Here is a 19063-nt window from a genome sequence, read left to right on the forward strand (position 1 = left end):
AGAAATTTGTTCGGCGGTGGACTTGCAGTGATTGCTGCTGCTGCTGCTGCTTCTGATATATGCTGTATATAGTATATATATATATATATATATATATATATATATATATATATATATATATATATATATATATATATATATATATATATATCAGTACACTTTGATCAGTGTGTACTGAATCTTATGTTGTCACTGATAGTTACAACAGAGGATAAATCCCGGGAATACAGATATAATCCTGGGACCAAATGATAGAACTGCCATTGGAAACCGCCAGCATCACCGAGATTCCTAAAAGCTCGTCAATCAAGATGGTCAGGGCAAGTCGTGCTGGTCTTATTTCCTGATATAGAAGACATTATGCCCACAGAATACCTCCTCAGATGTCCAATAGGTAGTGTTGTTAACGTAGATATACACCTGAAAGTTCTGAAACGTTTGCCTGAGACGGATATGATGCGGGAAGTTGTATGGCAGTTGGCAGTTTCACCACAACAATGCATCCAGCCACACAGTGCTCGCTATCCAGCAGTGTTTGGCTGAGAAGAGATTCCATTAGTCCGACATCCACTGAATTCAATCGATTTATCGCCATGTAGTTTCTGGCTGTTTCCCAGACTGAAGTGTAAGATAATTGGAAATTGCATCGACACAACTTAAAGACATACAGTTTGAGAAGATGAGCGTCCAGTACAGAATTTAGAAATAAAAGTTCCATCACTACTTCAGTCAGTGGCAGGAGCTTTGAAACAATTGTATGGATACAGGGGAATACTTTGAAAGGGATAATTGGATTGTGCATGCAATGTTTAATATTACTGAGTTTTCCCACAATATTTTGAATTTCCAGTTAATATATGTATGGGTTTATTTATGTATGCATGTATGTCACACTTGTATTTGTATGTGTGTGTGTGTGTGTGTGTGTGTGTGTGTGTGTGTGTGTGTGTGTGTGTGAATTCATATAAATACACATGATTCATAGAATTATATATAAACAAACTCATTATGCACTTTCACATACAGTATATTAACAACTTCAGGCAAGACCATTCTCCTCTCATCTCAAGACGTCAATACACCAAAGCGCTGGCCAAATTCACGATTTCCTTTTCCTTGTGGATATAATACTGAGTAAAGAATGGGGCAATATTGGTGAGGTGAGCGAGACTAAGTGCTGCAATAACCCAATATGCCAATGTCGCCTTTAACACCGCCTCATGGGGAAGGGTTGCTCTGAACACCCACACCCACACCACACATACACTACACCCACATCCACACACACACACACCACACCAACATCCACGCACACACCACACCCACATCCACGCACACACCACACCCACATCCACGCACACACCACACCCACACACTAACACTCATCACACACCCACACCAACACTCATCACGCATCCACACCATACCACACCTACATCCACACACCTTAACACTTGACAGTCATAACACACCCTCATCCACACCTCACCACACACCACCTCTTAACATTACTAACACACCCACACCTACACTCACACACATACCTCACCACCACACACCCAAGCCCCTTAAACACACCTATCACACAAACATTCACATCTCACCACCACACACCTTAAACCTTCCTAACTCCTAAAACACACACACACACACACTCACACACACACACACACACACACACACACACACACACACACACACACACACACACACACACACACACACACACACACACACACACACACACACACACACAGTTTTAAGTAGAAATAGTTTACCTGAACAACTGTTATTATAAAACAATCATCTCAGACTTTTTAAGGATCTAAGACAGAGAAAGAAGGATACATTCAAACATCCATTAACAAACATCAAGCAAATCTATTCTAAATCTCGAATATTGAGAGAGAGAGAGAGAGAGAGAGAGAGAGAGAGAGAGAGAGAGGGAGGGAGGGAGGGAGGAATTTATTGGCCGCCATTGGGAGGACTAAAGGAAAGAGGATGAGAGAAGGGGGAGAAGCGAACGAAAAAAAAAAAAAAAAAATTACCCACTAAGTTTTGGAAAGGGAGGCTATATAGATAAAACTTTAATCACTTCAGCTGGAGGACGTCTTTCTAAGTTTATTCTGGAAATCGTTTGGCAATTTTTTTCAGGTTAAATCTCCCTCATAGTGAAGGAAAAAAATCGCTTCACTTGGATTACATTTATTTCTGCTACCGACAGACGCTTTTATTCAGCTTATCAGAGACCTCACGTACCAGTAAAGGGATTAATCGTTTCGTTTCGTTTCGTTTCGTTTCGTTTTTAAAGGCTCCAACATGCTTGCATGTGTCGGCCTTGGTCACCTAATGACGGCTCTCCACGCTGCACGATCCATTGCAGCCTCCCTGTTCAGTCCCTTAACCCTAAGGTCACACTTAATGACCTCGTCCCATGTCTTTCTCGGTCTACCCCTCATAACCCCACCCCCAATATTAACACTTCTCACCTTCCTCACGCAATTATCATCCCCCACCCTCTCCACATGTCCAAAAAACCTCAATCTACCTCTCCTCATCACAACAACAATACACTCCTATAATCCCCCTCACTACCAGACGTCTCTTCTCTGTAAAATCGTCTGAAAGTGGGATTACAAGTCTTTACCAGGGAAAAATAAACGCACTAGAGCAACCCCGCCATTACGAAAACGTCAAATTATACAGACCACTTTATTCAACTCAGGAAGGACCGATTGTAGTGAGGGGTTCAATTGCACTAGACGACAGCTGCCTAGCCTAGGGGCTCTACACCTCAACGGGAGTAACATGGGATACCCTGTTACCATTTTAACCCTCTCATGATCGGAACAACTCAAGTATTCTATTCTAACCAACATCAGACGATTTCATTCAGCTGAGAGGGAGTCATAGGAGCCTGGGTGTTTACTAAAGGTATGCCACGTCTTGATGGATGACCTCCCTTCACTTCAATTTTTTTTTTTTTTTTTTTTAGGGGAGAAATCACGTTATCTCTGGACAACTTATTTTCGACTTTGGAGAGAGTTATCGAAGTGGACGAGTTAGATAAGGACTTAATTAACCCTTTCACTATTTCAGGGTCTTCCGAAAATGAATACATTCGTTTGGTGAAAGAATGTAATTAAAAATACGTCACTGGACTGAACATGTTAAAGTTATTCTTACCTAAGTCACACAGATATACTTACCTGACACATTTCAATATATTTATATATTTTTTTAACTCACACTAACTCCACATGCTACTATTCAATCCAAGGAAGACCTCTTGTACTTAGGTGGTGAAGAAAGACTTTTAACCTCTCCCTTTCGAAGCCTCCCCTACGCTTAATACACAAGGCGGACGTCAGCACATTTAAAAAAGGTCATCGCAGTTTTCTTTTCCCCTTGTCTCTAAGTAAAAAACAAAAATCCTAAAATACCATGCTGATTTTCCCCTCAAGTACCGTAACATAGTCCATTCATATGCCCTGAGATCTTCCCTTCTTATACTCCAAGATCTTCCCTTCTTAGACTCCATCGTGCCCTGAAAATAAGAATTCCTCATACATCGGGCGATCTTCCCTTCAGATATTGTGATATTTCCATTCCGATATATTGTGATTTTCCTTTTAGAAAGCACACACATAGGGTGAGGAGGAAAAAGGAAGAAATGAAGAGGAACGAAGTAGAGGAAGAAAACGATGCAAACAAAAGGAACGATGAAGAAAATGAGGAGGAGGAGGAGGAGGAGGAGGAGGAGGAGGAGGAGAACAACAAGAAGAAATCAAGAAAGAGACGAAGAAGAAGGAAAAAGAAGAAGCTGGCAATAGGGACGGAGAGGAAAAGCAGAAATAGGCAAGGAACCACGCACGTTCGATGCTCCCCACTACTTACATGTTCCTAGTTCCATCATGGCCAGGCGTGATCTTGGATAGGCAGGAAACAGCTTGGAAGGATACTCAAGGACACAGATTTTGCTTGTAAATTGAGGACGAGATTAATGAGCTCCTTGCCTCTCATCATCATCATCCGCCTGGTCTGGTTTGGAAATTAGGATGGATTGCGGTGGCCTGAGTGGGTGAGCTTGAGTGAAGGTAATTATGATGAGGTTCTCAATTTTTCCCTCAGTGAATTATTAGGGTTCGTTTGGCAAGTGTCACGGGAGACTTTGCAGCACCTGTATCTTGGTGATTTACTCTACTCAGTGTATCAGATTTGTAACAGGTAGTTGTGGCAGGACTTGTGTAACAGGAGTGGATAACAGCAACTGGTGCAGGTTTATAAACTCTGCCCCAATTGCTTCTTGACTTATTCATCTAGGAGCTACATGGCTGTGTTGTATGAAGATCTGTCTCCTACTGTCGCTACCCTAAGAGCGGGCCAGCATCATTGGGTGTTTACGAGCAAGTCACCTTTCGTTAACGTTTCACTGAACTCGCAAATACGCTGATCTGGTAACAATAGGTTTTCGGACATCCACGCTGTGCTTCCCTAGAAATACTCGTCCATTGTACAACCAGCCATACATTAAAGGGTGGTGTGATGATGACGATGACGATGGCAATGAAGACACGACGACAGTGATGATGATGATGATGACGATAACCATAATGATGCAGATGATGATGATGATGACGATGATGGCAATAAGTACGATGACGACGACCATGATGATGTTGGTGATGATGATGATGATGATGATGATAATGCAAGCAACCGGCGGGGACATCTTACACCAAGGTAAATGTAAGAAGGAAGGATGGAAGGAAGACGAGATGAGCAGAGATGAGTGGTGTGAGAAAAAGGAGAGGAAGGGAGGGATGAGCGATGGAGAGGCGTAAGGAGAGGAGATAGACAAGGTGGGGAGAGGAGTGGATGAGGGAAGGCGGGGGGGGGGGGACAGAGAAAAATGGTTGAGGGAGAAGAGGAGAGTAGAGAGGAATTAAGATGAGGGAGGGGGGAGCAGAGGGAGATGAAACGGAAGTAGAGAGAGGGAGGGCGATTGAAGGAAACGGTAGAAGAAAGGGGGAAAGGGGGAGAGAGAGAAAGGGGAGAATTAAAGATAATGGAAATGGGAAGGGAGAAGGGTAAGGAAGAGGAGTGGGGAGAAGGGAAGAAAGTTTGAAAGAAGAATGAGGAGAACGAGGGAAAGGATAGTCCCCTGGTAGAGAAGATTAGGGTGAAAGAATGAGAAGAGCAAAGAAAAGTTAGGACGAGGGAGAAAGGGAAGAGGATGAGGGGTAAGGGAAGTGAGACAGAGAAATAAGACTAGAAGAGGGAAAAGTAGAGAAAAGTGGAGTGGGGGGAAGAATAAAATTGAGATGAGGGAGTAAGGAAGAGGATGAGGGGTGACAGAGAGGGAAGGAAAAGAGAACTTAGAAAAAAAGGGGAGGGAAGAAGAGAGGAGAGCATAGAGAAAGGTGGAGTAAGGGGAATAGTAAAGACAAGTTAAGATGGCGGAGGAAGGGAAAGAAACTGGAGAAGCAAGAATGTAGCTAGCAGGGAAAGAAAGAATAGAAAGGAAAAGATAGAATACAAAGAAGAATAAGGTAATGGGCAGAAGAGAGTAAATGGGAGCTACGAGGAGGAAGGAAGGAGAAAATATGAGATAAAGGCAGAAAAGGTGTGGGAAAACGTGAAGGGAAGAAAGGGTGGAATAGGGGAGTGAAGTGAAATGTTGTGAAACGAAAAGTCTTAAGATGGAGAGGGAAGAGAAGACGATGAGAGGCAAGCGACAGTGATAGGGAAGGAAAGAGAGGGAGAAGTTGTGCCAGCGCGCGCGTGAGTGAGGCGAGAAGGGAGAGGAGAGAGGAAGAGAAGAGGGGAGAGGGAAGGGAGAGGGGAGAGGGAGTGGGAATCGCAGCGCCAGTCAGTTCCCTTTGAGCCACTACGCCTCACACACGCCGATCCTCACTCTCACACCTCGCGCCAACTTGCACGCACTCCACTCTCGAAAAACTTGGTGAAAATATTATAGGTAAACGAAAGGCACTTATCTTGCTCTCTCTCAAGATTATATATATATATATATATATATATATATATATATATATATTACTTTAGATCTCTGAAAACGAGAACTAACAAAACTCGTGGTGAAAATAGATACTGAAAATAAAAGAGAAAATTATATCTTAGTCTCTGTAAAAGAGATTTAAAAAATCTTTCACTAAAAAAGGAAATAGAAAAGTAATCTTGCTCTCAAAATTTGTAGTGAAATATCAAGTAAAGAAAGATGTTATCGCATCTCTCAACATTCTCGATAAATACATGGAAAACGACACAAGTCTTACGTTCTCTAGAAAAATAAGGAAAAATATACCAGTCGAAAAAATAGAAAACCTTATATTATTGCTATCAAATCTGAATTGAAAAACAAATAAGGAAGGCAGATCTCTTAGTATCGTTCTAAAAAAAAAAAAGAGCTTTAAGTAACCAATATAATAAATTCGTAAGTAAGAGACACATGCCTTTCCCTTATCACCGCCATCCTCATCATCGCAGTACATAAGAGTAAATAGGAAGTACAGGTAACAAGAAGCCTGTTCACCCATAGCGAGGTTATGTTTTAGAAAAAATGCTAATACTACAAAATCTAATCAACGTGTAGGAGAAAAGGATAGAAATAAAAAAAGCTCTCTACCACCCGCCACACCCCCCGGTAAACACGGCAGGAAAAAGAAGGAAAAAAACACCAAGCATGGGAATTTTATAGAAGAGGCAGAAGAGGAACACCTATGCACTATGTAAACCCTCTTCCACAGATCTGTTTGAGAAAGAGCAAACACTATCGCCAAATGTTCTCATGATTAAGGCAACGTCTCACTGTCATCAGCATACATTTCAACCTGGAAATGAACAACACCAATTTATATATCGTCTATAGTCTCGAAATATTTGTTTGGACGAATTTTTAAGCCTATCAACAGTTTTTGCACTACGAGAATATTAAAGTAATTTTTCTCAGTATTAGCGTTGTATCTTTTATTTTTGGGTTTCATTCCATTATTTGTAGTTAAAATATTACTCTATGTTTCGCATAAATTTCTAGGATCGCAAAATCTTTGAAGAATTTTAAATACTTGTATTAGATCTCCCCCGAGTCGTCACCTTTTTTTTTTTTTTTTCGCTCTCCGTAGGGGTAAATTTCGCAGCCATCGGATCATCATCATCATCATCATCATCATCATCATATTCATTGTTGCAAATGGAGTGGGGAGGATTCAGACAGAAGAAATTAAGAATAAATACAAAATAAGATCAAAGTACTCCGGCAGAACGATGAATGGAGCCACACGTCCATTCACTCGTCATTCACGCCTTCATCATTCACGCACCAGAACGTATATAAATGAATAAAGAACATCAACTACTCTTTGTGGTACCGTGCACAGTGTGGCATTTGGTGCTCTACTGTGGAAAGGATAGGATTTTTTTTTCCTTTTGAAGTGGAAATAATTATAGTTACATTGGATCTGTCTGCCTGTCTGTCTGTCTTTCTATCTGTGCATCTCTCTCTCTGTCTGTCTATCTGTCTGCCTGTCTGTCTGTCTGTCTCTATCTGTGTCTCTCTCTGTCTGTCTGTCCGTCTATCCATTCATCCAGTTGTGCATATACCATCTATCTATCTAGCTAGCTAGCTAGCTGTTTATCTATCTATTTATCTATCAATAACGTTTCCTGTATGTCTATGGCTGGATCCCTCTCTCTCTCTCTCTCTCTCTCTCTCTCTCTGGTTGGGTTAGGCTACACATCCCGAAGAGCTAATGCATAAGTGACCCAGTCGTTCTACCCTGAGTAGCATTACGGGGGACAGTAAACCCAAACCAACCCTTGAACTTCAACCCTAATAGGACACATATGGAGAGAGAACGTGATTTAAAGAGTGAATATTATTATAGGATATCTGAAAAAAGCGAGTTGTGTTTTTTCTTTTTTCTTTCTCTTCCTTTTTTTTTCATAGTACTAACCCTTTTCACTAGGAAGGGCTTCTCAAACTGAGGAAAATCGTCTGGCAGTAGTAAGGGCAAAGAAAATGTGATCGTAGTGAAGGGGGGGGGGTTGGTGCAGACAATGCTCAGCTCCTTCACTTAAAAGAGGCCTTCCCAGAGCTGAATAAAATCGTCTGGTGTAGGAAAAATAATATATTAAAAAAATCATCATACTGAGGGAAAGAAGAGTCACAATAACTCATAAATGGAGCATAAATCATCCCAAAATTTATTCTTTTTTTAGTGATAATGAAGATAATATGCAAGTTACAAAAAAGTTTGGGAACAGGTATTTCTACATAAAGAAAAGGGAATGAATTTTGTATATAAAAAGCTTCAAGTTGTGCTATATATATGGGAAAACAAAACCATTTTAAGTAAGTAAAGAGAAAGACAACCATTTAAAGTTACGTGTGATGATAATGAAAAAACCATCTGAAGTTACCCAAACAGAGAGCCAAATAAAAATAAAAAAAAAGGTTGAAGTGAAAGAAGCAGACAATCGTTTATAGAAAAAGGGAATCAGTTCAAGTTAGTAGTGATGAAAAGAAGAACCATTCAAAGTTGCTTAAATAAAAAAAAGAATGTTATAGTATGAGAAAAACAGAACCAGTTAAAGTTACATATGATAACAAAAAAGAGAGAGAACTATTCGTATTTAGAAAGAAAGAGAACCACTGAAAGTTGCATAGAAAGAAAAGAGCCATTCAAAATAATGTGTCAAAAAGAGTACCGGTACCATACTGTTACATGAAAACAAAACGATAACCACTTAAAATTATAGAGGAAACTATTTAGGTTAATGAGGCAGAAATCCCTAAAGATAATGAAGTGTGGAAGTCATTTATAATCAAATAACCCTTCTCACATTTCCCTCTCAATAACAGCCTACGTACAGTGAAATATAAAGTGAATAAGTGAAAGAAATGGCAGTCCTATCTTACCCCAAAATAATATTCTACGTCAAGGTGCCAAATTAGAAAGTAGACCCCTCCAAAAAAAGGTGATAAAATACAGAATAAAAAAGGTGAAATTAAAAAGTAAAGACAAAAATAGAGTAAGGGGAGATGGGGCAGGAGGGACTAGAATCAGAGGAGGAAGAAGGCGCTGGAGGAGGAGCAGAAGGTGATCTGGGGGAGGAAGGACAAATCGTGGGTGACGTGCCCTGGTCTGCCCTGCTCCTGAAATGCGTCCTGCGTGTGTCCCGGGAACTCAACACCACCACCGATCTCCCATTCAGCCTCCTCAACCTCACCAGCCCTAGCCCGTACGACGACGAGGACCTCTTACCGAACCTCCAAGACAGCCTCCTAGCCCGACTCAACAACTCGGAGGTTTGGAGGGAGGTGAATTCGAGTATCTGGGAGGCGGAGGGCGGGACGAGATTGGCCGAGTGTTTGGATAGCAACGCGCCAACAGATCGGCCCTATCTCTTACCCTGGTGGCAGCAACTCACCTGGACTCTCGCTTTCGGCTCAATGCTCCTCGTGGCCGTGGGGGGGAATGCTATCGTCATGTGGATCGTTATAGGTAAGGAATGAATGGTGTTTCTTTGGTCGAGTGATTGGAGAGATGTTGTGTGTTGTTATCATCATCATTATAATCATCATCCTCATCGTCTTCTTTATCGTCACCATCATCATCGTCCTCTTTATCATCACCATCATCATCGTCTTATCATCACCATCATCATCGTCTTTTTCATCCCCATCATCATCGTCATCGTCTTCTTTATCATCACCATCATCATCGTCTTCTTTATCATCATCATCATCATGTGGGTGGGACTGCTGGTACTAAAGTCAGTTTGCTCTTACCTGAGGGAACTGGGCCAATGCCACAACTTGAAGTGATAAGTCGTGGTTGCATGAAACTCGATGAGCCTTAGGAATGAGTCTCCTTGGTTACAAATCAATCACCCTTCCACTCTGACAACACTTGGCCATCAACTAGGAGGAAAAAGGTTAGGGATTTTCGTCTTTAAATAAAATGCGATATCGGTGGGCCACCATCGATCTGAGAAGGACTACCATTAAAGTGATGTGTGGCTATAAGGTCAGTAACAAATCACATAGTTCTTCACTCTTAAGCAGGAACTCTGTCAAAAGTGCACAGAACCAAAGTCCAATCCAAGTTCCAATCCATAAGTCAAGTTCCAATCCAAAACGAATCAGTAAATAACGTTGTAATATAAACCAAGTCAATTTCTAATCAGCACACGGTCGCTAACTCAATCTACAGGGTCTTAAAAAAGTCTCTGAGCAATAAATAGTGTGTGTGTGTGTGTGTGTGTGTGTGTGTGTAACGTGGGGTAAAGTGTGGTGTGGATCAGTGTGAGGTGTTACGGTGTGCTGTGTGGCAGCGTGAAATGTAGGAATGTTTAATGTAAGAGTGGCATGTTTGCGAGAAACTGACATGTGAGGTGTGTGTGTGTGTGTGTGTGTTAGATGGGGTAATGCATGGCATGGCAGTGAGGTGGCATTAAAGTGTGTGTGTGTGTGTGTGTGTGTGTGTGTGTGTGTGCGTGTGCGTGAAGTGTACAGTGTGAGATGGAACACAGTCTCCCGTAGCACAATGACTCCTATCACGCTTTGAATAAGGACGTAAATGAGGTACATTATTGGAATTCAGACTCAATTCTTTCTCATTTATTGCTCTTATTTATCAGGCTTTATTGAATTGCTCTCTCTTGACAGTGCAATTGCAAAAAACGAGATATAGGATTTATTGAGAAACGAGGCGTGAATAGAGCTATATTTAGATTATTCGATATTACACTGTTTTCTTTCCATTGTCCTGGGGAAAAAAATGGAAGAGGGGTATCGATGTGGAAGTAAATACTGAGAGAGAGAGAGAGAGAGAGAGAGAGAGAGAGAGAGAGAGACTGTCGCTCATTTCAAGTTAGTCTCCCTTAAAACAGCTTCTGAATTATTGAAGAATGACGGGGATTTAAAATAATCGAGAGAGAGAGAGAGAGAGAGAGACAGACAGACAGACAGACAGACTGAGGCAGGTTTTTTTCCAATTCATATGTAATTAAGTTCTGATCCATTTCTGATCAAGATGTAATCCACACCAATTCCCATCTCCATGTATAGAGTGGTAGAAAAATGTGGTAGTGTGTGGTACGGTAGTCTGAAGCGTGGTAGTGTGTGTGTTTGTTGTCTGTGAGGTGTGGCAGTGTGAGATGATGAATGAAATGTAGTGTGAAGTGTGACAGTATGAGGTATGGCACTTTGAGGCATAGTGGTGAGGTATGGAAGTGTGTAGTGTGGCAGTGTGAGATGTGTCAGTGTGAGGAGTAGTAGTGAGGTAGGACTGAAGTGTGGTAGTGTGCGGTGTGTGGTGTTTGTGAGGTATGGTAGTACAGCAGTGTGAATTATGGTTGCAAATATGATGGTGTGTGTGTGTGTGTGTGTGTGTGTGTGTGTGTGAGGCAATGTGATGTGTGTGGGAGATGGCATTGTATGATGAGTGTATGTGTACTAGGTGCAGGAGTGTGTAATGTGGCAGCGATTAGTGAGGTCATGTAACAGCGTGTGGTGTGGTACAGTAGTGTGTTGCGAATAGTGTGTGGTGTGGTATGAGTAGGAAGTGTGGCACTGTGAGGCGTGGCAGGGTGAGGTATTTTAGTGTCTGGTATGATCGTGGTGTGGTAGTGTGAGGTGTGTTAATACCTGGTTTGTGGTGTGGTGTGCAGTGTGTGTTGTGTGGTGTGGTGTTGTAGTGTGTGGGATACTAGAGCGATGTCTGGTAATGTGAGGTCTGGTGGTGTGAGGTTTAACGCTGTGTGGTGTTTTAGTGTGCGATGTGAGTGAGTAGTGTGGCCGTGAATGGTGTTGCAATAGGACGTCATGTGAGGTGTAGCAATATATCATCGTCACGTGGTGGTGTGTAAAGCTGCAGTGAGATGAACTGGATGAAAAGCTTTCGGTAAACACTGAGAAGTCACGAAAAGTAGTTTGCCAGTATGTATGAAGCGAAAAGTATATAACGAATGCAGAACCCCAGCTATGACGTGCGGCTGTGAGACCTGGCCTCTGACAAAATCGATGGAAAACAATGTAAGGGCAATGGAAAGTCAATGCTTGGAATATCGGAGAGACAGGAAGAGATCAACATCGGTAAGAGAGAGCAAACAAAACTAAAAGACATTACAGAAGTTATAAAAGATCAGTAATGGAAGTGGGCAGTCACGCAGCAAGAATAAGGGATAACCGATGGAGGAAATTGCTGACTGGACCCCAAGAGATTCCAGGCTAGCAGAAAAAGGTCAGACAGAAGGTGGGGAGAGATGAGATAGAGAAGTCTGCACGCAAAACCTGGAAGAGATTGGCTCAGTCGAGGAATTAGTGGAGAAGGCTGGGGGAGGCCTTTGTTCAGCAGTGGACTTGTAATGGCTGATGATGATGATGATGATGATGATGATGGTGATGATTCTAGTTCACTGCTCTTTATCGCATTCCTCCCTTTTCCATACTACAGTTATAATATACGAGATTCGGGATTTATTGAAAGACGGGGAGTGAATGAAATTTTACTGAACTGCGACAAGTCCAATACAGCATTTTTTATATATATCGTTCCTTGGAAAAAAGAAGTATCGATGCAGAAGTAATTTAATAACTTTTTATTGAGAGAGAGAGAGAGAGAGAGATCCAGCCACAGACAGAGAAGCCAGAGAGACACAGACAAATCCAGCTACAAACAAACTAGCCACAGACACAGAGAGATGCAGCCTCCAACAGACAGATAGACAGACAAGCCACAAATAGATAGATCCAGCCACAGAAACAGACAGACAGACACCAGAAGCACGGACAAGCCACAGACAGACAGACAGACACGCCAACCAGACAGACATTAGTAAAAATGACACTAAAGAAACCCGGTAATTAGGTCGATATTTCCTCAAAAGGCGGATGGGGTCGGCTTCATTGTGGAAATCTAAAAAATCCATAATGAGAGAGAGAGAGAGAGAGAGAGAGAGAGAGAGAGAGAGAGAGAGAGAGAGAGAGAGAGAGAGAGGAATCCTACTAGTCCAAAGGTTCAAAGATCACTGACTTAACCCCTTTGCCTCTATGGGTACAGTGAGATATTTTAATTCTAGCCAATACCAGACGATTTTGACCAGCTGAGAAAAATCATACTGGTTAGGAGCTGACTGTCCTCTGTGTATTTTTGCTGCTGCCAGACGATTTTAGGAGAGTTCAGATTTACTGGAGGGGATTTATAAACCCTGAATCTAGCTCTGGGTTCGAAAAATCTACTTAAAGATGAATGTAAAGAAAATCTTCACGTTGAAGAGAGGCTTGGGGTTCGATTTTAAACCCCCTGAAGGAGAAATGTGAACCCTCAGTTTATGATTTCATTAGGGACGCGTATGAGGGGAAATGTCAGGACTTTGCCATTTCCACCTCCCTGCTAAATGCGTTATGTAAAGTGGGATGCAGGCGAACAGTTTCCTATCCTCACGGGTGTTTCTGAATTGACTCAATTTGAAGAGGAGCTTGGCTGACTATTTGTTGCTTATCTCCTTATAGACTGCATTCATTCATTCATTTATTCATTCATTCATTCATTCGTTCGTTCGTTCATTCATTCTTTCATTTATTCTTTCATTCATTCATTCACTGGTTCATTTGTTGTGTCGTTTGTTCATTCGTTTATTTGTTCGTCCAGTCAAGGTTCATTCTTTCTTTCGTTTATTCATTCGTTTGTTTATCCACGCACTCATTCCATTAATAATTCATGCACTTACTCACCCACTTATTCATTCATTCATGTTTATTCATTCACTAATTCCCCTACTTATTACTTCATTCATTCATTCATTCACTCGTTCATTCATTCACACACACACACACACACACACACACACACACACACACACACACACACACACACACTCCACACAAAATAAACTATCCTCTCTTTTCGCGGGGACTGGAACAGAAAATCAGACCTTTGAAATTCAGGCTCTACCACAACTACAGTAAAACCATCGTCCCATTACATTTTTAATTCATTTTTTTTATAGAGGATTCGCGTCCACCTGTGATACGAGTCATTGTGTCGGCGATCGAGTTAAAAATGGGGAAAATGGCTCAGTCCAGCAGGTGAATGTGATGCGCGTCTAAAAAGAGATAAAAGGTGCGGATGGCTGCCAGATGAGAGAGACAGACAGACACACACACACACGCACACACACACACACACACAAATCAAACAAGCAAGTCATTTCAACTAAAACACCTGAGTGAGAAACTAAAACCCAGCTACCCCTCTCACAAAAAAAAAGAAAAAGAAAAGAGGCAGAATTAAACCCAACGAAACATGACGCCAAAAATCACAACTTTTCCATAATATTTTGCCCCTGTTTGCACTCTTTTGGACAAGCTCTGATTTCAGACAGAGGAATTCCTTGGCTTTTTTCTTCCTTTTGTTTCGTGGTTGGGATGGATGTGAGAGTGAGAGGGGGGATGGGGATGGGAAGGGGGGAAAGTGGGGGCTGTGGAGTGGAGGTGTGGGGTTTATGTTTATGTTTATTTCTTCAGTTTGAAATCTTGGCAAGCCTGGGCATTTTTAGTCCATAATCTAAATAGGAATAAGCATACTAAAAGTTGATGCATTGTAGTTTTCTTCTTATGTTTTTAAGCCTGTAAATCATAGAACGGGAGTAATAAATGTGTTAATTATTACCTTCCCACCAAAAATGAATAACATGAAAATTATACGCAAGTAAATTAACTTCACTTTTGAAAGATAAGGTATCCCTTTATTAAAACTAAAGATGTTTGGATTCTCTGGTCTTCGGGGCCAAGGTAAAGAGAATATAAGGTAGTTTCACACGGGAGGGGGGGAAGCAAAAACGTGTCTCGGTCTGCGCATGACGTCACAGATAATCCAGACTGAGGGTCCCTGCTTGGTAGTCAGGCCAGTCACTCACCTACCTGCCCTGTGATGTGAGCTCCCTGGCCCATATGGATTACTTTTATTTGCATCCTAAACTGCATGCAGAACAATGAAAAGGTTAATGCTATGTTTCTGAGATATTATAAGATATGTCTTCAAGAAGAATTATCTGTTTTCAGAAAATATAGGAATGTCGTATACAGGGTCATACAGACAGATCCGACGTCACAGGTGCCTGTAAGCTAGCTGATCATGAGAAAAACAACTGAAAGTATTGACAAAGATCACCGGTTGAGAGTATAGCAACACTAAACACATACCAATTGATCTGGAAATCGTCAGTTTACATTGGTATACCATTACATTCGTTTTCTTTCACTCTCCCATTCTCTCTCTGTCTTATTATCCTTGACGTCACGCCCTCTGCGCGAGCCGGGGCCTGTGAACCTACCTCTCATTCTCTTTACCTTGTTCGGGGCAAGTTGTAGAGGCATACCGCCGCCAGCTCCACCGCCATGCACCCCAACTAATGAGTGTTCTCCCTCAAGGACCGGGCCCCCTATGATTGTTTTTTACATTCAACAGGCCCGTTGGTAAAGTAGTGGCCTCGTAATTTTCAAGGTCCAAAGTTCCCATATTCCCACAGCACCCCACGTCCCGTGCATTTCACCGTTCGCAAATGCTGTGGCCAGCATTTTCGTCGGCATGGGAAGCTCCTTATCACCTATTACTCATCCAAATGTTTCTGGTTAAGGTGTGTTGGTATGCATTATATACTGAAGTAGAAATTACAAAAGTAACATAAGAAACTAGAAAGCGCTCAGAGAGAGCAGACCTCCGCCAATGCCATTGCCATTAGAAAGGATCCGGATCCAGATCCGTGGATATAGGATCCGGATCCGGATCAGCCCCCAAATTTAATAATTTCTTCCTTGGCCCATGGCCCACCCTTCTACGAATTTTCATCAAAAACCGTTCATAACCTTTGGAGTAATCCTGGATCTATCCTCCCCCAAATTAAATCAATTCTTTCTTGGTCCATGGCCCACCTTTCCACAAAATTTCATTGAAATTCATTGAGAACTTTTAGAGATATTGTGCGGGATACTCTGGATCCGGATTCGGATCCGCCCTCAAATTTAATCATTTGTTCATTGGCCCAAACTTCCACAAAATTTTATCAAAATCCGTTCATAACTTTTTAAGTAATCCTGCTGGCAGACAAACAGACAAACAAACCAACGCCGGGTAAAACATCACCTCTTTGGCGAAAGTAAAAATCTTTGTGCAGTATGGCAAATAAGTCGTTCAGAACAAGATGCCACGACATCTTCCAACATGAGGAGAACAGGATGGATACACTGGCGTCTAACAGTGTGCAGCGGACTGAATCTAGTGTTGCCTGGGAAATACAGTTCACAGTTTGGCTATCAGAAGTGTACGTTTCAACGGCGAACTTTTTACAACTCGAGCCCTGCGAGTGTGTGATGCTGGGCGAGGGTGAGAAGAAGAGGCTGTGGGAGGGAGGACAGGATATGGATGTGTGTGAAATGGAGAGCCCACTTGATAGGCATGGAGGACGAGGGTGAGTGGAAGGGTGGGGTATATGAAGTGAGTGCGCCAGGGTGTCAGGGTGGTGTAGAGTAAGGGTGTGTGGATATGGGTGAGGGTGAGGGGATGAGGGGCTTAGACTTGTGTGAAATGAGAGAAAAGGTGGAATGTTAAGGAGGCTGAGAGTGAGTTGAAGGGTGAGGGAGACGAAGTGAATAAGTGAGGGTGTGAAGGTATGATTAGGGGTGTAAGGATATGGGCATGGGTGAGGGGATGTGAGGGGATGTGGGGGGTAGGGGGTATAGCAGGTTGTGATGCGAGAGTGAATGGGATGTAGGGAGGATGGAAATGGATGGAAGGGTGAGGGAGGTGATGTGGGTGGGTGAGGGTGGAAGGGTATGGTTGTGTGGGTGTTAAGGTATGGGTGGGTAAGGGTGTGGAAGAGGAGGGTACGGGTGTGTGTGTGTGTGTGTGTGTGTGTGTGTGTGTGTGTGTGTGTGAGGAAGGGTATGGATGGATGGGTAAATGCATAAGTCGATGAAGGAGTGTGGAAGAATAGATGAGGGTGTGAGGAAGCGCGGATGTGGATGTGAGCAGAGACGCAGATGGCATAATAATTCACCCCTTCACTGCGATTGCCTTTTTTCATATTTACTGTAGCAATTTATTGTGGGGATTTAAAGACCTATTTTTGAGAGGTTGGCTATGAACGGTCAAATCACCTCTCTCGACCAATTCAGGTTCTAACTAATTCACTCTAATCTGATGGTCAAATAATATAGAAATACTTTGGTTCTTTGCTTAAGGAGTGATAATTTATGGAGTCGAAGCCTGGATAACGACGGACAGACTGCTGGAATGGCGTTTCACTGGCCACAATGGGGAGTATAATTAGGCAGCAAATCTTCCGTCCCGGGGATATTTACGCTCCGATGACTTCCACGATTGGCTCTCGACTCGTGGCTTTCTCTCTGACTTCGGCGGAGTTACCAATACTAATTTAATCATGTTTATATGAACTGTTAGAACCACGATTTATTACACACACACACACACACACACACACACACACACACAAAGAGAGAGAGAGAGAGAGAGAGAGAGAGAGAGAGAGAGAGAGAGAGAAAAAAAAAAGGATGATAAAATACGAAACACGATGAAAGGAAAACCAAAAGTGAGAAAGACAAAAAGCCAACACAGGACGAAAATAAGAGAAAAGTGATAGGAAAAGAGGAAGAAAAAATTAAGATCGAGACATGAAAGGCAAAAACAAAGGGAAGAAAATAAGAAACTGGAAATCAATTACCGAGAAAAAATATGGATAAAAAAAGAACATTAAAAAAAAAAAAGACCAAGATATATGCCAAAACAAACTCGAATAAAAATGCGAGGGAGAAATATGAAAAATGTTAGCAAAATTTCTTAACTCTCTCTTCCTTTCATGGCGTGAGTGAGGGAGAGGGAGAGAGAGGGAGGGAGGGAAGGAGGGCAGGAAGAGACGGAGGGATGGACAGACAAATGAACTGATGGACTGGACGAAGGGAGAAGGAAAGGAAGGAGAGAGGAAACAGAGAGATGTATGTATATATTGCAGAATGAACAGAGGAAGGGAGGGAGAGAGGTAGATGGAGGGAGGGATAGATGGATTGCAGGAAAGAAAAGAGGGGAAAAACAGAGAGAAGAGGGAAGATAAGGATGGATAGATGGGTGGGTGAGTGAATTTATGAAGGGACAGATGAGGAAATATCTGGATGAATGGATGGATGGATGGATAGTTGTGGGCATAGATGAGTGAATGAATACTTGTATTTATATCGATGCATGGATGGACTCCAAGGTGAGTTGACTGATAAATAAAATAATGAATCACGTAAAAGACTAATAAAGTGGATCGATGGTGGTGGTGGTGGTGGTGGTGGTGTGTGTGTGTGTGTGTGTGTGTGTGTGTGTGTGTGTGTGTGTGTGTGTGTGTGTGTGTATGTATGTATGAAAGCACAAAGTCTAAAACTCCTTATGAATATATACTAAAAATATTTCACCAACGCCTGATCAAATTAAGCTCAAAAAAGAACTACTGTATATAATTTGTGGGGGTCTGGCAATCAGTGAACCAAGTTTGGTGCAAATCGATCAAAGGTCAAGGTCAAAGATGAGGGGAAATGTCAAAGGTCAAATTTCAGGATGCAGCGTTGTCTTGTATGTGAGGATAGAAAGAAGCGATTGAAATTTTTGAAGGTCAATGAAAGGTCACGGTCAGGGGTCAAGGATGAAGAAAAAAGGTCAGGTATGGCGTCTCTGTGCTCTCTCAAAAGTTAGCACCTTGGCAATCGCACCTGGCTAATTATACTTTTGCTACTTCAAGACGATTTTATTCAGCCTGGGAGAAACTTTTCAACCGCAAGACTTCGATACAGCATTCATTAACTTTCTCTCTATCAGAATAAAATCGCCCGGTAGCAGCCAAAATCGAAATAAAAACTGAGATCCCCTGGTTGGAAAGGTTACGACATGAAATACGTAATGGACAGCTTAACATCGCCCCTGTTTTGCCTCCGACACACAAAGCACAGTCACTCTTCCCCTGTGGCCTTAATCTCTTGTGT

The 19063-nt window shown here is 42.1% G+C and overlaps 1 protein-coding gene across 1 annotated transcript in view; it reads left to right on the plus strand.

The window, feature by feature from the left end:
• The first annotated feature begins 248 nt into the window (after positions 1-248).
• The window catches only part of LOC145417551 (uncharacterized), a 67976-nt gene continuing 49161 nt past the window's right edge, over positions 249-19063 (plus strand). The window contains exons 1-3 of the mRNA XM_080286260.1: positions 249-333; positions 3740-3773; positions 9157-9524. Of these exons, the coding sequence (XP_080142386.1) occupies positions 249-333; positions 3740-3773; positions 9157-9524 (487 nt within the window). The remainder of the gene's footprint in view (positions 334-3739; positions 3774-9156; positions 9525-19063) is intronic.

This window comes from Coenobita brevimanus, chromosome 110, assembly GCF_032717465.1.
Source record: "Coenobita brevimanus isolate Jiangsu-jjx chromosome 110, ASM3271746v2, whole genome shotgun sequence".
Classification (NCBI taxonomy): Eukaryota; Metazoa; Arthropoda; class Malacostraca; order Decapoda; family Coenobitidae; genus Coenobita; species Coenobita brevimanus.